General features: G+C 35.4%; 2 protein-coding genes across 6 annotated transcripts in view; one reads left to right on the top strand and one right to left on the bottom strand.

Moving 5' to 3' along the window:
• The first annotated feature begins 23 nt into the window (after window positions 1-23).
• On the top strand, window positions 24-4,470 carry LOC144837011 (phospholipid phosphatase 5-like). 3 transcript variants are annotated; one of them, XM_078691979.1, is made up of 8 exons: window positions 24-79; window positions 422-602; window positions 1,128-1,233; window positions 1,685-1,772; window positions 2,083-2,146; window positions 2,861-2,985; window positions 3,305-3,475; window positions 4,165-4,469. In XM_078691979.1, the coding sequence occupies exons 2-8, from the start codon at window positions 517-519 to the stop codon at window positions 4,362-4,364; spliced, it is 840 nt and encodes a 279-aa protein (XP_078548105.1). In that variant the 5' UTR covers window positions 24-79; window positions 422-516; the 3' UTR covers window positions 4,365-4,469. The 3 variants fall into 3 exon arrangements, with proteins under 3 accessions (XP_078548105.1, XP_078548107.1, XP_078548108.1); XM_078691981.1 differs by lacking the exon at window positions 24-79 and adding an exon at window positions 146-163 and having other exon boundaries at window positions 4,165-4,470; XM_078691982.1 differs by lacking the exons at window positions 24-79; window positions 422-602 and adding an exon at window positions 253-330 and having other exon boundaries at window positions 4,165-4,467.
• Window positions 4,471-5,712: 1,242 nt separating this feature from the next.
• LOC144838711 (attractin-like) overlaps window positions 5,713-23,341 on the bottom strand; it is a 31,642-nt gene continuing 14,013 nt past the window's right edge. The window contains exons 10-23 of one of the 3 annotated variants that reach the window (XM_078694165.1): window positions 22,261-22,415; window positions 21,218-21,370; window positions 20,296-20,549; window positions 19,735-19,855; window positions 18,878-19,057; window positions 18,148-18,348; window positions 17,782-17,853; window positions 16,986-17,145; window positions 14,089-14,144; window positions 13,513-13,677; window positions 12,532-12,686; window positions 11,147-11,290; window positions 8,300-8,404; window positions 5,713-7,927 (exon numbers count right to left, since the gene is read on the bottom strand). In XM_078694165.1, coding sequence (XP_078550291.1) covers window positions 7,673-7,927; window positions 8,300-8,404; window positions 11,147-11,290; window positions 12,532-12,686; window positions 13,513-13,677; window positions 14,089-14,144; window positions 16,986-17,145; window positions 17,782-17,853; window positions 18,148-18,348; window positions 18,878-19,057; window positions 19,735-19,855; window positions 20,296-20,549; window positions 21,218-21,370; window positions 22,261-22,415 — 2,176 coding nt within the window. In that variant the 3' untranslated portion in view covers window positions 5,713-7,672. Of the gene's footprint in view, window positions 7,928-8,299; window positions 8,405-10,255; window positions 10,394-10,928; window positions 11,067-11,146; window positions 11,291-12,531; window positions 12,687-13,512; window positions 13,678-14,088; window positions 14,145-16,985; window positions 17,146-17,781; window positions 17,854-18,147; window positions 18,349-18,877; window positions 19,058-19,734; window positions 19,856-20,295; window positions 20,550-21,217; window positions 21,371-22,260; window positions 22,416-23,341 lie in introns of all 3 variants that reach the window. The other 2 variants (XM_078694167.1, XM_078694166.1) reach the window with 2 other exon arrangements.

Below are 23,341 nucleotides of genomic sequence, written 5' to 3'. Positions count from 1 at the left end.
ATCGTCATGCTTCACTAAATCTGATTAGAAACATGTTACGTTTTTCCACGTCACATTTCTAGAGTCCATGGCGAAGATGGTAAGAAGAAAAACTACTTTAAATTTATAAATTTCACAATTATTATTGTTTATTGTAATAATAAATAACTCGCAATAATTACAGGTATTATAGCATGCATTTGTATTATCGATAACGCCTTCTCTTATATTAATATTTGACAATAGAAGCTAGGCCAGCTGAAACTCACCGATTTACAACTTACACAACCCGGTTGGTGGCCTAGATTGTGGTAGAATACGTGAGGGAGTTTGGGCCTACTAGGCCTAGGGGTAGTGTTAATCGAAATGTATGGAATAATAAATATTGATTTTTCCAATCCTTAATTGTATTAATAATATTTGTTGTGTTTATTATTTGCAGTTCAAACTGAAAAAAATGAAAATTCAGAAAAAATGATAACTAAAAGTGTGGTTGTAAATTAATTTTGATCATCACTTACCAAGTTACCACCAACCATGCCTTGTCGGTACAAGGTAAATCATGGTGCTGTCTCTGTGGTAGTTGAGGTATTCATCAGGATTGCTTTAGTTGCCATATTTTTGTAAGTAACTATGTGGTAATAAATAATGCACTTGTCAATTATGTGACCGACTATACCAACTCCCGGTAGAGGTGCGTCATGGGTGCATCATTTACAAATAATTAAGGACACAGGGGTGCATCAAAAAACCTAAATGAACAACGGTGCGTCAATGTCCGTCACTTTACCATAAAACGACAGTCATGGTGCGTCATTGTTCTCTAAAAAGTTTGTCACTATTTAAAAATGGGTGTGTCATTGTCACGTAAAGTCAAGTCACTTTTTTGAAGCAGGTGAAAAGAGAGTAAAAATGTTCTCTATTGCAAAACAACAATGTTGGACAACTCACTTTGTATCTAAAGCTCTGTCTACACTATCAAACTAGTTTGACAAAAAGTATGATGTGCCCAAATATGGTAGTGATATACCCTAATATGGTAGTGATTTGACATCATCATGTCTATATATGGGCACATCAAATTTTTTTTGATAGTGCAGACAGAGCTTATGTATCTAATTCCCTATATTTGTTTTTTAAATAAATAGAATAACAGAGGAATTGAAGCCTTTCATTCGAATTATCCAACCTGAGGAAATGTGGTTGTATAAGAATCCTGTAACTCAAAGTTATGTAACAACGCCTGTCATGTTTGTATGTTCTTCTTCTTTCATTATTTAAAACAATTAAAATCATTTATAATGTAGCGAAGTAGCTATGGGCCTGGGAATTACCTTTTTATTACAGTTACAATTAATATGCCAGGGAATATATTCAGTTAAAATTCCGGGGTTTTTTTTCGAGGCAGGACCATAGCCACCAGCTGGTAAGGACCTTACCAACTCTACCAATATCAGACTTTTCTTGAGGTTCAAAAGGTCCCAAATTCATTTTTACAATTAAAAATACTTTTCAAATACCAGACTTTCTGGGCATATCCATAGGCCTGACATATTAGGCAAGCCAAGGGTGTCTGGTATTGGGAGAGTTGTTTTAACCCGGTTATGTTTGGATTAAACATGTCTGGAAACATACTCCCATAATGAAATAATCATATTACAATTAATGGAAAATAAATATAAATATTTCTCTTCTTTTTTTTCAGTGTATTGCTGTGTTTACACCTATAGTAGTAATATTTATTTTCTTTTCATTGAGAGGTGAAAGAACAGATTTAATTCAAGCCTTGTTAGGTATGCTGAATTCTAAATTTGTGTTGTGAATTGCATTACATTCTAACCATAACAGTATGTCTTTCATGTTAGATTGGGTAAAGTTTACTCAATACATTCAAAGAATTTGTATATCACCATTACTGTAGAATTACAACTTTTGGCAGATCCAGGGTGAGGGGGAGGACCCATGGCCTAAACATGGTGAAATGAAGGGCTTAGCTTAATTTGATGTCCTATAATTTGCATTACCGGCTGGATCCGCCCCTGAATTTTGCACCAAACAGTATGTAGGTTTTTGAATGAATAAATATAATATTATTCATTACAGCTGTTGGCTTGGCTCTCCCTCTTTGTGGCATTATAACAAATAGTATCAAGAATATATATGGAAGGTAAGTTTATTCATACACTATTATACAAATATTGACTGAGTTCAGTTACCCTATAGTAAACAATAGGATTAGCTTATAATTTGTCTGTGTATTGATATTGTCTGTGTATTGATAAAGTGGAGTTGTGGCTTGGTGGTTATGATGCTTGGCTACCAAGGGTTCTGGGTTCAAGCCCTGTCCTGTCAGGATTTTTTCAAATGACAAATTTTAACTCCACTCCCAAAGACAGTAAAGACTTGCAATAACACTTTTATTTTGTTTATGTAAAGCATCTTGTGTATATGTTTATCTTGTGAACAGGATTGCCACCTATAAGAAGCATAGTTAATGAATTCGCTTATGGCTATCCTTGACAATTTGCCTAAATATATAAACAAAACAAGTACATTGTGCAAAATTTAGGATATAAGTGGTTAGTAGCGGGACATTGTTGAAATTATTATTACATATGTAATTATCCAATGCGAATTGAAACATATATAATTAGTAATGAATATGTGTATTGATAAAGTATATTGTGCAAACAAAAGTTAGAATATAAGTGGTTAGTAGCGGGACATTGTTGAAATTATTATTACATATGTAATTATCCAATGCGAATTGAAACATATATAATTAGTAATGAATATTTAAGAAGCAATTGTTAATTTTATTTATTGATGATTAAAAGTAGAAATTAGATTCAATATGATAGTATTGTCATGTTTTTATTAGACCAAGACCAGACTATTTTTGGCGATGTTTTCCTGACGGCAAAATGACCTCTGACCTGCATTGTACAGGAGATTTAGATACTGTAATGGAAGGAAGAAAAAGTTTTCCTAGTGGACATTCATCTTGTAAGTTTTATACTGTATCACAAATTAATTCTGATGATGAAAATAGTTTTCTTGAAACATGTCACGGTATTTTAAGGCAGTTTGCCTATTCAATAAATGCCTTACGATTTTTTATTTTAACTCGAAAGTTTGGTGGTATCATACATAATTTATCTCACCAATTAGTAATAATTAGCATATTCGTTTGTTGGAGTATACATTTAATTTATTCCCATAAAAGTAAAAAAATTCATGTGTATTTTTTATAAAGGTGTACTAACACTGAAATTGAAAGTTAAATTTGAATATTATTTGAATTACTTTCTATTTTGTTCTTCAGTTTCGTTTTGCGGTCTTACATTTTGTGCTTTATACATGATGGGTAAATTTCACATATTTGAGAGTCAAGGTCGTGGATCAGCCCTTAAATTATGCATCAGTGGAAGTCCGTTATTTGCCTCTTTGATGATAGCACTCTCCAGGACGGCAGACTACCATCATCATTGGCAAGGTGATAATTACTTTTTTAATTTTGATTCTCTTGAATCTGTTTTGAATCGGATATGATGGATAGTAGCCTTTTACAATCAGCTCCTGTGAACTCTGTGCTGCCAAGCTCTTATATGGGAGCTACAAAGTGCTGGAGAATGGAGCGGTGAAAATGGTTCCTCAGCATCAACTTTTTTTTTGTGGTTATCTAAAGGCCAACTCGACGAGGCCCGACGAAACGTCTTGACTTGTCGGTGCTGTCTGAGTTGAATCTCGAGAGACAGGTCGTCTTGAGATAGCGTCTGGCGTAGTTTTTATGTTGTCATGAAAACATTAAACATGTTTAACTGTCTCCCGACGAGATGACTCGTCTAGCCTCGTCGTACGGCGCTGTCTGAATTGGCCTTTAGAATTCTTTGTGTGCTTTTTTCTTATAAAGCACTTAAACACATTTGTGTTAGGTGCTATAAAAGACAACCCTTATTAATATTATTAATTGCCTTACTTGTAATGCATAAAATAGAACCCCTCATTTCAGACCACTCCACTTTTCTGTGAAAAGAGTGGGAATGCCATATATGTTTTAAAGCTTAGTTTCTATTGTACCAACACAAAACTATATTTTTAACCATGCCCCTCAGCCCAGTAAACATTTGTATATCAAAAAACTAATATTCATATATATAACTTATTTTGTTTGTTTACTTTCAGATGTTCTTATTGGGTCGTTGTTGGGTTTAAGTATTGCGTTCATGTGCTATCGCCAATATTACCCGTTCCTCACCCATGTGTCATGTGACAAGCCGTATGCGATGCTTACGCCATATTCAGAATTACCACGCACTGATTCTAGAGTTAGTTTGAACTATAGTGAAAGAAAAGATATTGAAGCTGCTATTCACATGATATAGAATTCATTTTTTTTTAATTAAAGATTTGTAAATGTGGGTTGAGTAAGCAATGTTTGTAACATCTATTTATGCTATTAAGTGTATTAATACACTTTACACACATAATTTGTTTCTTTTTAAGCATATGTTTTAAAAAATAAACAAGTTTTTACAAAGAATTTTAGTGAAATGTCTTTAATATGACTCCTGTACACATCTACATACTACTGTAGAAACACATAGGCCTGATTAAAAAGACGCCGAAGAGAGAATTACAAACGCTAAAGCTCTGTTTACACATTTCCCAGCCCACATATGGACATGATGATGTCATATCACTACCATATTTGAGTATATCACACCTTTTTTGTCAAACTAGTTTGATAGTGTAGACAGAGCTTAACATGTTGTAACCTAATCTTAGAAAAAAGTAAGGCAATTTTAACATCTTAAACCACGCTCTTTATAAGTAATTTGAAGTGTTGCCTCATGGCCGCTGTTTTAGGTGTAAAATTTATCTTTTATCATTAGGAATTCTGTATTTATATTTGATGTTGACTTTTTATTTTAAGCTGATGTAATCCATCTCCTCTTTTTAATTGGCCCATGAGGGATCAATAAAAATATAAATATACTGATACTGAGTTGATCAAAAATATAGATGCTTGGACAGTATGCAAAAGTATTTATATTACCAATCTTAAGCTCTGTCTGCATTATCAAACTGTTTGTCAAAAAAGTGTGATTTGCTCAAATATGGTAGTGATATGACATCATCATGTCCATATATGGGCACATCACATTTTTTGTCACACAAAGTTTGATAGTGTAGACAGAGCTTTATTTATGGTGTTTTTTTAACATGATTGATTCCAGCTCAAGTATAGGTATGACATGTGTGCAAAAATGTTTTTATTTTGACAAATATTTTGTTACCATCTAGAACCTATACAATATTTTTATGTGAACAGTACTAAGTACACTACACACAAAAGAAGAAAACAGCGACACAGTAGCTATATATGAAAGGTTTTGATTTATTTACAATCATTAATAATCTTTATAGTACACTACTGTTAATGTAATTTACAATCCCAAAAAATCACAAGTACTAAAATATTCTGTTTGCATCATTGCACCTTATGAATCAACTAAACTCTATACCTATATATATATACTGTTTAATATTGATTGTTTTCGTCCTCTATGCTATAAGTTGTATGTGTGTGTGGTATGATGTAATACACCATATAGGCTGCATATATACAGTAGTGTAACGGCTATGAGTGCTCGCTGGTCAAACTCAGGGCCCCGGAGCTTACAGGGCCCCTGAGCTTACAGGGCCCCTGAGCTTACAGGGCCCCTGAGCTTACAGGGCCCCTGAGCTTACAGGGCCCCTGAGCTTACAGGGCCCCAGAGCTTACAGGGCCCCTGAGCTTACAGGGCCCCTGAGCTTACAGGGCCCCTGAGCTTTCAAGAGTAAGAAACAAGCACTTGGAGCCCCTCAACCAGGGGCCACATGTCTCTGTGTTACATCACTGGATATTTTTGTATGATGTAACACATGTTCCTATGTCAGGAATACATATAATATGAAATTATTACATATGTATATCACTACTTCATCAGATCAATACACCATTAGTATTGATGTCCTAATCTTACTTAACTTAGACTAAATATATTTCCTGTCAATCAACAGAGGTCAACTCTCCTACCATATATGATTTGTGGCCCAAAAGGTTTCTTAAAGATGTATTGTCCCTCAAAAACATGAAAAATAAGGATTAATGAAATCAGATTTTGAATAGGCCATTTTGCAGTTTTAATAAACTTATTCAATTCTGTAGAAAAAAAATCAACAAAAATAATTATTTCACTTATAAAAGGACAAAAGAAATTTTAACCAAAAACCATTGTCTGACAGACAATTTGGGTATTTTTTGCTTTAAATTACAATTTTTTCAGGAAAATTTTTTTTTTTTCGATCCAGTTTTTTGGTCAAGTGAATAACTAACTATGTGACACTAAAAGGGCATATTCAACAACAATTTTTTTTTTTAGGGGGACAATATGTCTTTAATCGAATTGTGGTATTGGGATTGAGTTGGGTGTGTCACATATTATTACAATATCACAGCATGTTGTATATGTACACAGTACTTCAATCCATTTCTTACCATGTCATCACACACTATACAGTGTCTTACATAAACGTCAGGAACCAACCTAGTCCTAACATGAACTAATTCATCACTTAAATAAATTTTAAAATAAGAAGTTTCAAAAAGAAAAAAATATCTGTTTAAATTTTTTTATTAAAACTATAAGAGTCTGACTAACTACATGATGCAATATCGTATTTTATAACAAAATCATTATATATTTTTATTTCTGGCAACATAACACAAAAATAATTAAGGCATTAAGTAGCTATATATAATCTTTTAAGAGTCTAACATATATAAACAATTTATTAAATTGTATAATATTTGCTATATACATATATCATGCTTATATCATCGATACGTACAATCAAGGTGCATAAGTAATCTATTTTTGATGATAATTTCATTATATTTATGGTGGTTTATGAACAAATTTGTCCACAGTTTGTGGTTTCAATATCCATACATTAACATAAGAATCAGAAATGGATAAAAAATTAATAATAAAGTACTAAAAAATAAACATATATATTTATTCTGAAAATTATAACACTAGGCTGACAGAATACTTAAACCATATATACATATAATTCCAATATAAAAGATCGAGATAAACAGATTATTTTATATGTTACATTACAGAATTATCTTACACGTATCATTATAGTACTGATTAGATACAAGAAATTAAAATAGAAGAAGGGAAAAAAACATTTAAAAATAAAAATAGATTTTTAAATCACAGATTATTAATCAATGATTGTACATAAGCAGAAACATGCTAAGTCAGTCACATTGTTATTGTGAAGTAAAATGTAATCATTTGTAGCAATATAAACTGTCAACAAAGTTATTAAACTAGAAATAATGTTAAATGTTGCTGTCAATAATTTTGGTCTAAAATGTCTCATTTCTAAAGCTATTTTTCAATCTATAGGCAAAGGAAATTAAAATAGTATTTTACCCATGATTCTACAAACATTGAAAAACAATTATCAGAAATATAATTATGAAATAAACCATTAAATGGCAAAAAAATTAATAAATAAACAATTAGATAAAGTCTATTTAAACACAATTTATTATAAAATTTACTATTTTTTTAGATTACTGTATTTGTTACTAAATTTTAAAAATAATTCTATAAAATTTCTCACAGGGCTATACAACATCTTGAGCGCAATTAGACGCTTCTCCCACCGCTACTCGATGCGTCTGTTTTCGTTGTCTTGCGCCTCCCATGTCACGCGTGTCAATTTTTTTATGTTTCATTTGTACTAATGCACTTGCAAGGACTAAACGCGTCTGACCGTACGGTACTTCGCAATTATCCGGAAGAGGAATTTGCATAAATAACGAGGCCACTGCAGCCTTCTGTTCCGAACATGGTTCGTAGGCTATTACATTTGGGTATGACTGTTGACAAAAACAAAATAGACATTATAGGAACATTTCTTAATATACTACATGGCCGGGGACTGTATTCACTAATAAAGTAAATAAACTTTTACTGTATATTATTTTTAGGAGGGCGTTTATTCAAGGCATGCATTTATACAGTGGAGGCATTTATTCCAAATGATGTTCTATGGGGGGCAGGGGGAGGGTTTTGTTTATTCAAAGCAAGGTTTTAATTTGAATAAATATTTATTCATTTAAGATAAATTTTAAGTTTGAATAGTCAATATGGCCACAGGATTTAGTGGTTCCAGATTGGTCTGAAACTAAAGTCACTTAGAGCTAGATACATTTTGTACATACATTGTCCTAAAAGATAAATAAAATTACCTTTTTGCCGGACGGAAGAAGATCTGGTGGCCTATTACGTTCAAGTTCAACATTTATTGACGCAACCGGCCTGCTGGCCATCATGCGGAGTTCCACTACACGACGCTGATAAGAAACAATACAGAACTTCAGTAATGATTTCATTAATACATTCAATATATAATTATGTAAACATAATAATTTGGTTTTGGGAACTGCTGAAAAACATATTATTTGCCAATAACTTATTTATTGTTAAGGTTTATCATCATTTTTTCATAAATATTTATAATATACTATATGTTTATTAATTAATATTAATATAATTTTCATACACATATTATGGTTCATTGGAATTTAAACTTAAAATTTGATCATTCATTCATAAAACACTGCAATATAAATTGCAAATAAAAAGTAGGAAAGTTTCATAATACATACTTGCTTCATGCATACAGCATTTATATTTATATATTTGCTTCTTCAATTTTTGTTCTAACAAGTCATGTCAAATAGCAAGTGACTCATCATTTACAGGATAAGAGAATAAATTTAGGTTGCTAAACTTCTTATTAGAATAACTGTAGTAGCAATTTTTGTTTTGAAAAATCTTGGTATCAACCGATAACCAGGGCTTGAACCAGGACAATAATATCGCAAGGCAAGGGAACCAAGCTAGTGTGCCACCAGGGTCATTACAGGTCACTACATACCAGGGCAGCTCCCAGTACTTGATAGGGTCTGTCTCTGTATTTTTTTAACTATTTTTGTAAACAATAGGATATTTAGTATAAATATTATCAAGCCATACTCATGCATGTAAACTGTTATAGTAGTAATTAAAATAGTGTATTGTGTAATTATTAAGATTAATATGTACAGTAAAACAACAATATTATATTAGTTGTGGTGCAGTGAAGATTAACAAATGAGATCAAACAAATCTGTGTGACGTCTATGAAGAAGAAGCCCCATCACCTCTATTGTCATTTAAAAACAAGAAAAAGATAGCGTAAATTAAAAGCAAGAAAAAGATAACAAGAAGAAAATGTCCATCACCTCTAGTGTAATTTTTAAAAAGAATAAGATAACAAATAAACGGTTCATCAAAACTAATATGACCATTATAGCCGATGTTTAAGTTTATATATATTTTTTGGGGGTTATTTTTTAAGTTTCAACTGTGGAACAATCTTCCTAATTCAATTCTATCAAAGGTTTCAAAACCCTTTTAAAATCCCATCTTTTCAATCTGTTTTCTTTCCCATCTCAATTTTTATTTCAAGCTGCACTTTGGGACAATCTGCTGATAGTTAAAAACGCTATATAAATTTGACAACATTAACACTAACATGTGCAAACATAAATACTATCCACACATAATTTTCAATTTCATTTGGAACCAAAATGCAGGCCGTTCTCAAAAACATATTTGCATGCTCACAAACGTGATACAGACATAGGTATTTAATTTGGTTTGTTCAACTGACCAAAGCCTTAAATAATAAAATTCATGTTGCCCTGATGGTTATTTAATGGACAGGAATAGTTAAGATTGACTGTTCAAATTACTTTTTAATTAATTAATTTAATTAATAATTAGGGTTTGTGTATTTTATCGATTTAATAGAATTCAAGATATGATTTGGTTTAATGTCTAATACTGTATCAATAAATTGTATATTTGAATATTTATTGTTTGATTCCAAAATGTATTTTAAGTGGGGAGAGGCACTATATGTCATCAGATAATTATTGGTCCTCTCCGGGGTCCTCTCTCCATGGCAGTTGTCATATAATGCTGTGTATTTCTTTTCTTTTTTCTTTTTTATTGTACGTACTGTATATATTTCATATGGACAGTTTGTCTGAAATAAATTTATATTGAATAGTTAACTTTGTATGTATTTAAGTCATTTTCCAAATAGATTCAATCAAGATTTTGGTCAGATTTCTTGGTTATTCCTCTTTACTTACCCGTCTCTGTTTAATTGAGTCAATCTTCTCTTTGATTTTGAAGGTGACCACAAAGATGAGTAGAAAGAGGAAAAAGCAAGAGATGAACGCGACGAAGAACTCTAAAATGTTCAGGTGGACAAACTGATAGACAGTCACCTAAAAAAAGCGAAGCAGAAAAGAGTGCTATAAATATGTTAGTTCATGCAAAAATAAACCATGCTAGGTCAGGCACGCATTCTAGGAGTGGAAAGGGCCAGCTTGCGTTAGACTGGGCTAGTCTTGTTTACTTACCTGCACCCAAATTCGGCTATAGATTAGACATTTGATTTTCCAACCGCCCAAAAACATGATGAAGGTAATAAGAAAGGTGATGAGGAACTGCAAAATGATGTTCCACATCCCGTATGGTCGTAACACAACCTGTGAGAAGACAGTGTTCAGTCGACGGGCATTGTTTGTTTTTTTTTGGGGGGGGGGGGGGGGAGAACCGACCACTTTCCACCCCATGTTAAAGTTAGTGAGGGTAGTGAAGAATAGGGTTAAGTGCTGAGAACCTAAGAAAAGCTTAAAATGCATCTGAAATAGAGAAGAAACTGTTAACAAATTCTTGTAAGGTTATTATAGCATTGTGAAAAGACAAACCAAGTCACTCGGTCAACATTCCAAGGTCTTCCGTGACCTCTGACCTTACCTGTCTAAGCTGCCGCGCCTCCCATAAGTCCCTGATTTTAAGGACAGAGAGGAAAAAGAGTAGCGATATCACAAAACAACAAAACGAAGCGCTTAAGAACACCATGATATTAAGGTCAGTGCCCTGGATTGTAGTGACCTGATTTTGAGAAAAAAATACAACATAATCGTGCCTTGCATTAGTGTGTGCTTAGGTAAGCAGGTATCAGCCGACCTTACCTGTCGAAGTCTATACCTATAGACAAACTGACGTACTCGCCAACCGACAGTCATCATGAACAGCATTAGAATCAGACTGCTCACAAATATAAGCACAATTTCGAGAACAATACGCAAAAAATCGTTGTGGTGTTTCAGTGTAACCTGCATGCAGAAAACAAGCATGTGACAACAGGAATTAACAGAAGCAGAAACACCGAGAACTTTGTCACAGCCAACGGATACTATGTGAGAGTAGTTCAGTGCAATTCTCTATCCATTGATCTACATTTTTTTTACCTGTAAATCTATATGTAATTTCAATAGGGTACATAATCCAAGCAAACCAATTAAGAAAAGTATAAGAACGATCACTGCACTCATAAAGTACATAATATAGGCTGGAAGTGAAGAACTGAGAATGTACTCATCTGTAAATTGCATCTGAAATCATGAAAACTAAATAAATGAGTCTCTCTTTATGAGACTTTTTGCTTAAACTTAACCTGCAGTAGTCCATATCTGTTCATCATTTAAAGCTGTGTAAAAAGTAATGATTAATGGATAGTGAATGTGTCACTCTGTAAATGAATGTTTAACATTATAGCACAATCTTAAGCTCTGTCTACACTATCAAACTAGTGTGTCCAGTCTAGTGTTTGTAGTGTGTCCAAATATGGTAGTGATATGACATCATCATTTCCATTTATTGGCACATCACATTTTTTTTTGTCACATAAGTTTGATAGTGTAGACAGAGCTTTAGTCAGCTCAGTTTAACTACACTGTATAGGGGATAACATTTCAATTTCACAAGAAAAAAACATAATGTAGCACTTTTGGCTTAACAGAGTTAAAAAAGTATTTTTGTAGTTGGTTTTATTGTAGACATTCAGGACATTTTGTTTGCACTGTGTTCCCCAGAATCAATGGTGTCCCTAACTGTCCCAAATTCAGAAATTGGCATGGTTGCATGAAATATCACAACGTGTGAGGATAACCGCATTTTATACTATATTATTTCTTATTGAAACATAGACAAAAAGTCCCTATAATTGCATAATTGAACAACATATCTTGACATTAAAACATAAAAATAATTTGAACTATTTCTGTCCTAGATAGTACTTTGTTTTCATTTAATGCTTGGTTCCCACTAGCGACGTAACATAATGTAAGATCAACGTAAGAAAATGCCCTTCCCATAATTATGTTTGCCCCCGCCTGCGTGAAATCAAACCTGCTATGTTTGGAGCATTGTTGCGTCGTCGGTTCCCACTTGTCATTGCAATATAGCACTTTGCGTTTGATACGTCGTTGGGTTGTGTCCTAGTGGGAACCACGCTTTAGTGCCAACATGAACAATACATAGAAAAACATACATAAAAAAAATATACAATACATACCTCAAATGAGTAAGGCGTCGTGAAGTTATATAGATATATATAAAATGTAGTATTAGCATCTTCAGTAAAGTCAAATTCATTGTGGGAGAACTTAGTACTGTACTTTGACTGGACATGCATGTCGGTTACTAGCGCTGTCTCTGACATTAAAAAATCTTAAAGAAAAAGATGAAGACTTGTAAATTTACATGAAAATTATTTTAAAATGCTTTGTTGTGGCAACTAAATGTAAACGTTTCCCAAGCTCTGCTAACTTTGTAAACTTTGTGTGCAAGAATTACAAAAAAGTTATGTTTTTAATTAAAGATGTATTGTCCCCCAAAATCATGAAAAATAAAGATTTTTAAAATCGTACTTTAAATAGGCCATTTTGCAGTTTTAATGAAGTTGTTCACTTCCATAAGAAAAAAAACGGGGAAAAAAAATTATTTCACCTATAAAAAGACAAAATAAACAGTTAAATTACCCAAAAACTCATTGTCTTCAATGTCTGACAATTTGACCATTTTTTGCTTTAAATTACATTTTTCTCAGGTAAATAAATTTTTTTCAGACCCAATTTTTTGTGAGAGTGAATAACTATTATGTGACATTAAAATAACATATTCAACAAAAAAACAAAAAAAAATATTTTTTTAGGGGGACAATATATCTTTAAGCCAAACAACAAGAATTGTTCATCGCAATATGCTATTTATCACCCAACACGTTAGTGTAGGCCTAGTCTATAGGCCCACTTGCATTCCATACAGTAATTTGTTTTTATGCGAGCAGCGTATGTTGCATGCATTGTGTTCTACACTTTCCATCGAATCGAAATCAAAACAAATACGTTAAGGCAACTGTTTGCTGAACTACGCTGAGTAGAATGTTGACGTCATTTGTTAAAGTTAACGTCTACGTGCGAAAGCTCTCTAATTAGAGGCAGACAGTATAAAACTGTACTCTACCCTCTAGCAATGAATACACAGAATAGCTTACTTGTTGAATAAGTGATGTTCATATAAACTGAAGTGGGCACTTCCAGGATAAAGTCAATATCTCTATTATTTCTACTTGGTTCCACTAACATGTTAATTTTTGTATAGTAGCTATCCTCTGCTTTTGATAGATTGAAATTATACCGAAAATTCATCTCGAGTTCATCTAGTTAAAAAAAATTACATTTAACGTTATATATAATATTGGTGACATACTACTCTGACATAAGTGTACTTTATACAGTGCTATTCAGGTACAGCCAGAGGAAACATCTGACCAATTAACTTAGCTCCATGACGCAAGGCTACTTTGAAGTCATTACAAAAATATTTGTATAAACATTTTAAGCTTCATTCATAAAGCAATATTAAATTACACAAACCAAAAGTAGTGTTGTTAGGTAGGGTTCATGGAATGTACCATTATTTGACAGGGGTGTATCATACATTTTTTAGATATTCAAGTTGTAGCTCTCTTCATGGAGAGAATAGGCCAATGTCGGTTTATCTAGGTAAGCTAGGCATGAAATAGACTAGAGAAGCCAGTTTGTTGGGGAAAAAAACGAAGTTTACTCACAGTAACAGGTGCCACCGTCAGATGGGTCGCCTCTATATTTTGCCTTAGTATCACATCTGAGTGTAAATAAAATAATACAACAATAAATCACAATTGTTTTTGTTGTCAAACATAATAGTACAATAGAACCCTTTCTTTGGGACACCTGTACTAAGGGGACACCTGTACTAAAGGGACACCTGTACTAAAGGGACACCCGTACTAAAGGGACACCCGTACTAAGGGGACACCTGTACTAAGGGGACACCTGTACTAAGGGGACACCTGTACTAAAGGGACACCTGTACTAAAGGGACACCCGTACTAAAGGGACACCCGTACTAAGGGGACACCTTTACTAAAGGGACACCTGTACTAAAGGGACACCCGTACTAAAGGGACACCCGTACTAAGGGGACACCTGTACTAAGGGGACACCTGTACTAAGGGGACACCTGTACTAAAGGGACACCTGTACTAAAGGGACACCCGTACTAAAGGGACACCCGTACTAAGGGGACACCTGTACTAAAGGGACACCTGTACTAAAGGGACACCCGTACTAAAGGGACACCCGTACTAAGGGGACACCTGTACTAAGGGGACACCCGTACTAAGGGTACACCTGTACTAAAGGGACACCTGTACTAAGGGGACACCTGTACTAAGGGGACACCCGGACTAAGGGGACACCCGTACTAAAGGGACACCTGTACTAAGGGGACACCTGTACTAAGGGGACACCTGTACTAAGGGGACACCCGTACTAAGGGGACACCCGTACTAAGGGGACACCTGTACTAAAGGGACACCCGTACTAAAGGGACACCCGTACTAAGGGGACACCTGTACTAAGGGGACACCCGTACTAAGGGTACACCTGTACTAAAGGGACACCTGTACTAAGGGGACACCTGTACTAAGGGGACACCCGTACTAAGGGGACACCCGTACTAAAGGGACACCTGTACTAAGGGGACACCTGTACTAAGGGGACACCTGTACTAAGGGGACACCCGTACTAAGGGGACACCCGTACTAAGGGTACACCTGTACTAAAGGGACACCTGTACTAAGGGGACACCCGTACTAAGGGTACACCTGTACTAAAGGGACACCTGTACTAAGGGACACCCGTACTAAGGGTACACCTGTACTAAAGGGACACCTGTACTAAGGGGACACCTGTACTAAGGGGACACCCGTACTAAGGGTACACCTGTACTAAAGGGACACCTGTACTAAGGGGATACCCGTACTAAGGGGACACCCGTACTAAGGGGACACCCGTACTAAGGGTACACCTGTACTAAAGGGACACCTGTACTAAGGGGACACCCGTACTAAGGGGACACCTGTACTAAGGGGACACCCGTACTAAGGGGACACCTGTACTAAAGGGACACCTGTACTAAGGGGACACCCGTACTAAGGGTACACCCGTACTAAGGGGACACCTGTACTAAGGGGACACCTGTACTAAGGGGACACCTGTACTAAGGAGACACCTGTACTAAGGGGACACCTGTACTAAGGGGACACCTGTACTAAGGAGACACCTGTACTAAGGGGACACCTGTACTAAAGGGACACCTGTACTAAAGGGACACCCGTACTAAGGGGACACCCGTACTAAGGGGACACCGGTACTAAGGGGACACCCGTACTAAGGGGACACCTGTACTAAAGGGACACCTGTACTAAAGGGACACCTGTACTAAGGGGACACCTGTACTAAGGGGACACCTGTACTAAGGGGACACCTGTACTAAGGGGACACCTGTACTAAGGGGACACCCGTATTAAGGGGACACCTGTACTAAGGGGACACCTGTACTAAGGGGACACCTGTACTAAGGAGACACCTGTACTAAGGGGACACCTGTACTAAGGAGACACCTGTACTAAGGGGACACCCGTACTAAAGGGACACCTGTACTAAGGGGACACCCGTACTAAGGGGACACCTGTACTAAAGGGACACCTGTACTAAGGGGACACCTGTACTAAGGAGACACCTGTACTAAGGGGACACCTGTACTAAGGAGACACCTGTACTAAGGGGACACCTGTACTAAAGGGACACCTGTACTAAGGGGACACCCGTACTAAGAGAACACCTGTACTAAAGGGACACCTGTACTAAGGAGACACCTGTACTAAGGGGACACCTGTACTAAGGGGACACCTGTACTAAGGGGACACCTGTACTAAAGGGACACCTGTACTAAGAGAACACCCGTACTAAGGGGACACCCGTACTAAGGGGACACCGGTACTAAGGGGACACCCGTACTAAGGGGACACCTGTACTAAAGGGACACCTGTACTAAAGGGACACCTGTACTAAGGGGACACCTGTACTAAGGGGACACCTGTACTAAGGGGACACCTGTACTAAGGGGACACCTGTACTAAGGGGACACCCATATTAAGGGGACACCTGTACTAAGGGGACACCTGTACTAAAGGGACACCTGTACAAAGGGGACACCCGTACTAAGGGGACACCTGTACTAAAGGGACACCCATACTAAGGGGACACCTTTACTAAGGGGACACTCGTACTAAGGGGACACCTGTACTAAGGGGACACTCGTACTAAGGAGACACCTGTACTAAGGGGATGCCTGTATGCCTATTTGTGAAACAAACGATAGGAAACAAATGTTTTAACTCTACGGCCAAATTTTATTAACAGGATACCCTTAACAGGCATTCTAAGATAATATTATAATTCTTTGTCATAAACACAATATAGGCAAACATGAAATTTGGTTTACTGATGCTTTAAAACACAATACAGTATTGTATATTTACAGGTAAAGGTCAACATATTTACAAATAAAATTGTATAAAACTACAGACATTTATTTATTTTCTATTCAAATGTACAAGGCTATTTAAAATGTCCTTACATGTCACACATATCTCCAATGATCCCTTTTGTTGTACAATAACAAGCACCAGAGTAAATGTCACAGACTTCAGCATTCTCATTACATACACATGGTTCACATCGGCCACCATTCTCTGGATTGCCAAAGAACCCACTAGTGCACATTTCACAATGTTCACCTGCAACATTTTGAAAACGTTTTGTAAAAAAAAAAAGAAATACAAAACTGTATATAAGAACATGATCAGAGCAAATATTGGAAAACAGTTCTTTGTAATTGTGTTTTGGATAATTACTACCTGTACCTAGTGTGAACACATTTAAAGAGAAGATGATGATTCCACTCTAAAGCTCTGTCTACACATCAAACTAGTGCCCAAATATGGCAGTAATATGACATCAACATGTGCATATATAGGCACATCACATTTTTTGTCACATAAAGTTTGATAGTGTAGACAGAGCTTAAGGAATGTAGGGTAAACTACCAAGTATAAGAATAGGTATATTCCCAGTAATACCAAAGATATAATCCAGTTATCTAATAATTCTTAAGATCATTATCTATTTTTAGTATTCTAAAAAAACTGTGTTTTTGTTTCTATTCTTGCTCTCTCCCCACCCCTCTCATTTTCTACCTTATTTATAAATAAAGTACATGTCTGTTTCTGCAGGGCAGCCCTTCTCAAGCTTTTGCTCTCTGAGATTTTGCCCCTCGTAATTTGCTGTACATAAAACTTTTTTAATTACTATTATTGAGGCAAGAGAAATCAATGTTGAAAGTTGGTGGATTGGACAAGAATTGCATACTATACCTGTTGTATTATCTGTACAGTTAAGACATACACTCTTGTTTACACACTCACTGTGTCCATTACACTGACAAGCTACAAGAAAATAAAACATTTGTTTGAAGCTTTGCGTCAGTGAGCTATTATATAATTGCACCAGAGTGGGGCAAACAGCTGACCAATTATGACAGAGACTTGTTATCAAGTGATTCAATAAGTATTCATTACTACAAAGAACAAATAATAAATTTAGAGACTTCTAATTTGAAGTTAAGCTTTGCGCCAGGGAGGATATAATACATCAGAGTCCACAACCATCTGACCAATTATGACAGAGACTTGTTATCATGTGATTCAATAGGAACAAATAATACATTTATGATAACTTACCAGGACAGCCAACAAAGTTCCATGAATTTGAAGTACACATTGAGGTGTTGAGAAGCATACTTGTACCAGAGAAATCAAGTGGTCCTGTAAAGCCTCCCTCCATGCACATACCGGTACCGGTACCAGAACCATCATCACACCAACCGCATGATGGACTCATCTGACAATCGGTACATGATTGGTATCCTGAACAAGTTGGTGCTGTAATAAGATTTTTCTATGGTCATTTTTTTTCTTTTTGGCAACACGCCTATAAAAGAGCAATACTAGAGATGGAAGAGATGGGATGGAAGAGATTGGATGGAAGAGATGGGATGGAAGAGATGGGATTGAAGAGGTAGAATGGAAGAGAGGGGATGGAAGAGATGGGATGGAAGAGATTGGATGTAAGAGATTGGATGTAAGAGAGGGGATGGAAGAGAGGGGATGGAAGAGAGGGGATGGAAGAGATGGGACGGAAGAGATGGGATGGAAGAGATGGGATGGAAGAGATGGGATGGAAGAGATGGGATGGAAGAGAGGGGATGGAAGAAGAGAGGGGATGGAAGAGATTGGATGGAAGAGATTGGATGTAAGAGATTGGATGTAAGAGATGGGATGGAAGAGAGGGGATGGAAGAGATGGGATGGAAGAGATGGGATGGAAGAGATGGGATGGAAGAGATGGGATGGAAGAGAGGGGATGGAAGAATAGATACAACTAACAGTCAAAATACTATGCAAGTACTTACGTGGACATGTTCCTTTGATGTTATGCCATTCCATACATAAACCATATGGGAATGACGTAACATAGGTGTTGGATTCCACACATTGCATTTGATTATTACACCACATGCAATCCTCATCCTCAGAACAGCCCTCACAGGACTGGTAATCCTGACATGTCGCTGGGCACTGGGTTGGAGGTGCTGAAATAACACACAAAGTATAGGTATTACATTTCAATAACTCTCCCTTGTATTATTTATATACAATACATACAAATATGGAGTCCTGCATGCTTCACCGGAGTTCATTGTCTATACTACAGATACAGATCTTTTATTGTCATACAAACCAAAGTAGTACAGTATGAAATTTGTCTTCTTGTTGCAAAAAAGAATACAACACATGCAAAAAACAACAACATTATCTACAGTTTATATACTAATTATCTTATCTAAGTTTATTTTTATTAAAAACACTGACTGCTGAAGGTAGAAAGGAATTCCTAAATCGAGTTGCTTTAATACGCATCAACTATAACTTATTAACTATAAACTCTCCATGCAAGGGATGCGTATCATCAGCAATAATAGATTTAACTTTTTTATTTATAAGATCATTGCAACATACAGAGATGGAGCAGTACATGCTTTGGTGGAGAATAATGGTAACTTGTCTATAGATACTATACAACATACAGAGATGGAGCAGTACATTCTTTGGTGGAGAATAATGGTAACTTGTCTATAGATACTATACAACATACAGAGATGAAGCAGTACATTCTTTGGTGGAGAATAATGGTAACTTGTCTATAGATACTATACAACATACAGAGATGGAGCAGTACATTCTTTGGTGGAGAATAATGGTAACTTACTGATGGAACCAAGTTTTTTATTGGCACATTGTGATCTACTCCACACACATCTATTAAGTTGATCTTCACACGAGGAACATGATTTGTAAGAATTACAGGGTACGTCTTCAGAACAAGTTACCTTAGAATACAAAAATAAATACAGGCTGTTGGTATTAGAAGTCTAGTTCCTTATGGCTAAAACTATACATTCTGAAGTTTCATGTTTATTTATTTCAACAATATTTTACGAGGGTGTCCATCCAACCGAAGCTGATCATTAGGGACCCCCACAAAAATACAATTTGACAAGACAACATACAAAAATTACAAATTAATAAATAATGTTCATGATAATTAAGTAGCTAGTTATGTCATGTTAGTTCATTCAGGACCATTTGATATGCTTTCTCACTTGATTCCACAAAAACAATTTTTGTGAATTCTAGTTCCAGGACAAGGCCATCGTAAATCAAAGGTTTCCATTGTTTAGGAGAATGAAACCAGGAAATCAACCAGAAGACAATAATACAATCATGACAAGTTGGTTTGTATCTGTAATAAAATAAAATTTAAACTTACGTTAACTTGACAATCTTTTTCACATTTTCCATTACACCAACCGCAACCAAATCGCTGTAGGCATTCCGTACAAGATTTCAATGAGCTACATTCAACATTGTAATGTTTATTGTTACATACAGGTAGGCTGTAGTTACCAAGTGTGTTGGTAGCCTGACTCAATGGGATGCATAGCTGTTGATGTCTGTCATATGCACACTTTAGGCCTGGCTTCCCTTTAGTGCATTCTACGTCAGCTAATGCAGAACACTCACCTAGGATTGAAATAATTAATTTGGTCTTTTAAGTTTTTCAAAAAATATTAGAAAGCTGGTAATTATTAATAATATGTTGCAACACAATGTACATTTACTGCATGGAAAGAAAGAGAATCTGTAATAGAGTAGAACTAAGGGGAAATAGCGGACACTTTTCTGTAAAACAAACCAAAGGCAGTATATGTTTTAACATTATGGCCAACCCCTATTTAGAGGACATCCCATATTAAGGGGACACTTTCCTGTGAAAAACACTAAAGGCAGTATATGTTTAACACTATGGCCAACCCCTATTTACAGGACATCCCATATTAAGGGGACACTTTCCTGTGAAAAACACTAAAGGCACTATATGTTTAACACTATGGCCAACCCCTATTTAGAGGACATCCCATATTAAGGGGACACTTTCCTGTGAAAAACACTAAAGGCAGTATATAATTAACACTATGGCCAACCCCAATTCAGGGGATATCCCATTATGGAATGTGTCCTTAATAATTAAGGGGACACTTTCCTGTGAAACAAACCAAAGGCAGTATATGTTTTAACATTATCACAAACCCCTATTCAGGGGACACCCCAAAACAGGGCATGCTATGTTTGATCCCAAAGGTGTACCCTTAATAAAAGTTCTACTGTACTGCAGTTAATAATAAATTTACCAAGCTCATATAGAAGAATATCATTAAACATCTGTCCATTAAAGCCTCCATACACAAGCATACTGCCGTTGTACACGCCTGCAGCATGTCCATAGCGTGCAATATCCTTGGGCAACACACTAGTAGCTTCAATACTACTCCAAACTCCACATTCTGGAAAAAAAATGACAAATTTAATATTTGTTTCAGATTTCACATTTTTCTGTCTACACTATCAACCTAGTTTGTCAAAAAGTGTGATGTGCCCAAATATGGTAGTGATAGGCCCAAATATGGCAGTGATATGACATCATGCCCCTATATGGGCACATCACATAAAGTGTGATACTTGTACAGACACACCTTTAGAATATTCCTTAACGAATTTAAATAATTTTATAATAAATACATTTATTATTTTGCAATACAAAGCAATTTAAGAAAAGAAGGAAGAAAACTCAAAAACTTAACTCTTAAATAATTATAAGACACATTTGTACGTTTTGATGATGTAATTCAATGTCACAAACTACATTTTATGCAATAATTTGTTTTGTCTTTATACAGTAAAAATGTTAAATTTTAATAGTTTAAGCGGCCCGCTATATACATGGATTGATATTTTGTTTTTCTTCGGAGATGCACCCACTTTCGATCGTAAAGGTCAACACAAATGGAAGAGCCGTAACTTTTCAGCAAAAATACCAATTTGTATTAACGGATTCTCCGAAAACAGAAAGACAATTAATGCAGAAACTAGACAATGCCAGACTAGGCCTAATAGCTATAGCTAGCGCATGATGTTCGTACATTAACGCTGTTTACCAGCTAGGCCTACAAAACTAAGTCTAGCTAGAGGACATTCACCGCGAGCTACTTAGGTAGTGCATTGTTTCTCACTTTTTATCATAATTAACCATAAAACGTACAGACAAGGAATGATTTGGTTTAATGTATTTAAATTAATATATATGCATTATTTTTACAAAACGTCAAATATTGTAAGGAAAATGTCTCTAAAGAACTTTTTATTTAATATATAATATTATAAATAAAAGCATTACCTATATCATAGGCCATGAATTGAGATGAGTAACACTTAGCACCGTTACTTTTCCTTGTATCATTATGCATATTACCTCCAAATACATACATTATATCATCTATTAGGACGGCTGAATGTAAATATCGGGGTAATGTACTTTCTTTCAATGTCATCCTGTAATGAAAACATGTTATAGTGCATAAAGTATATTGCAATATCTTCAGGCTTTTAATATGATTGCTTCAAATAAGGAAAATTGTGTTATTGTCACCTGACTAGAATTACCTTATATAAACATGTATAATCCCATGGGGCCAGGGTAGAAAATTTAGAGAAACGTCAGAGTGGGATTAGACATAGATTACATTAATCATTTTTTACATTTTTTATTTGGTATAAAACAACAGCACAACAATCCCAGAGGGCAACGAGTAAAAAAAAACTTATTAGGTGAAAAATAATGAATATCAAAAATAATTTCAGTTAATTACTAATATCCTATTGCTAATATTTTAAGTACATTACAGTAATAATCATTTCACATAACAATGGAACTTAAAAGTGTCATGTACAAATTTAGCCAATTAGGTGGTTAGGTGGGATAATACAAGACCATTATTATTACTCTACTACTGATGTAGCTTCAAAATACATAAACAGATATTGAATATAACACATTAGAGAGGTTTCACAATCTTACGAATACGATAACGAAAACAGATACGTCACGCACACGTATTTGTTTTCGTAAGCCAGTAAAAATCTGTTTCGCATGGCAACGAAATATTGAGGGCGCCGTCCAAAATATGACTGCGGTAAATTTGAGCGAAGCGCAGGTACGTGTTGCTTGGTGCTTGGCTACCTAGGCTTAGCGTAACATCAAAGTGAGTGAGGACTTTAAAAACTGCTATTTATCAAAATTGACCTGGCATTTTAGTAAATTACTTTAGTAAATTACTTTCAATAAATCTATAATTATATTATAATCATGAATCATTCCTGATTCAAATGCAAACTGTGCAAAATAGATCAAAAACTATACTCGTTTTGTAGTTACGAATATGACTGGTGATATTCGTCAACACAAATACGCTTTACGA

Source organism: Antedon bifida, chromosome 3, assembly GCF_963402885.1.
Source record: "Antedon bifida chromosome 3, ecAntBifi1.1, whole genome shotgun sequence".
NCBI classification, from domain to species: Eukaryota; Metazoa; Echinodermata; class Crinoidea; order Comatulida; family Antedonidae; genus Antedon; species Antedon bifida.
Note: the sequence above shows the minus strand (reverse complement) of the source record. Positions and strands in the feature narration are given on the sequence as shown.

Coding starts and splice junctions, on each gene's coding strand:
- LOC144837011 (XM_078691981.1), top strand. CDS start 517: ATGCCTTGTCGGTACAAGGTAAATCATGGTGCTGTCTCTGTGGTAGTT. Junction 1,234..1,684: donor TAACAACGCCTGTCATGTTT/GTATGTTCTTCT, acceptor CTTTTTTTTCAG/TGTATTGCTGTGTTTACACC. Junction 1,773..2,082: donor TTTAATTCAAGCCTTGTTAG/GTATGCTGAATT, acceptor TATTCATTACAG/CTGTTGGCTTGGCTCTCCCT.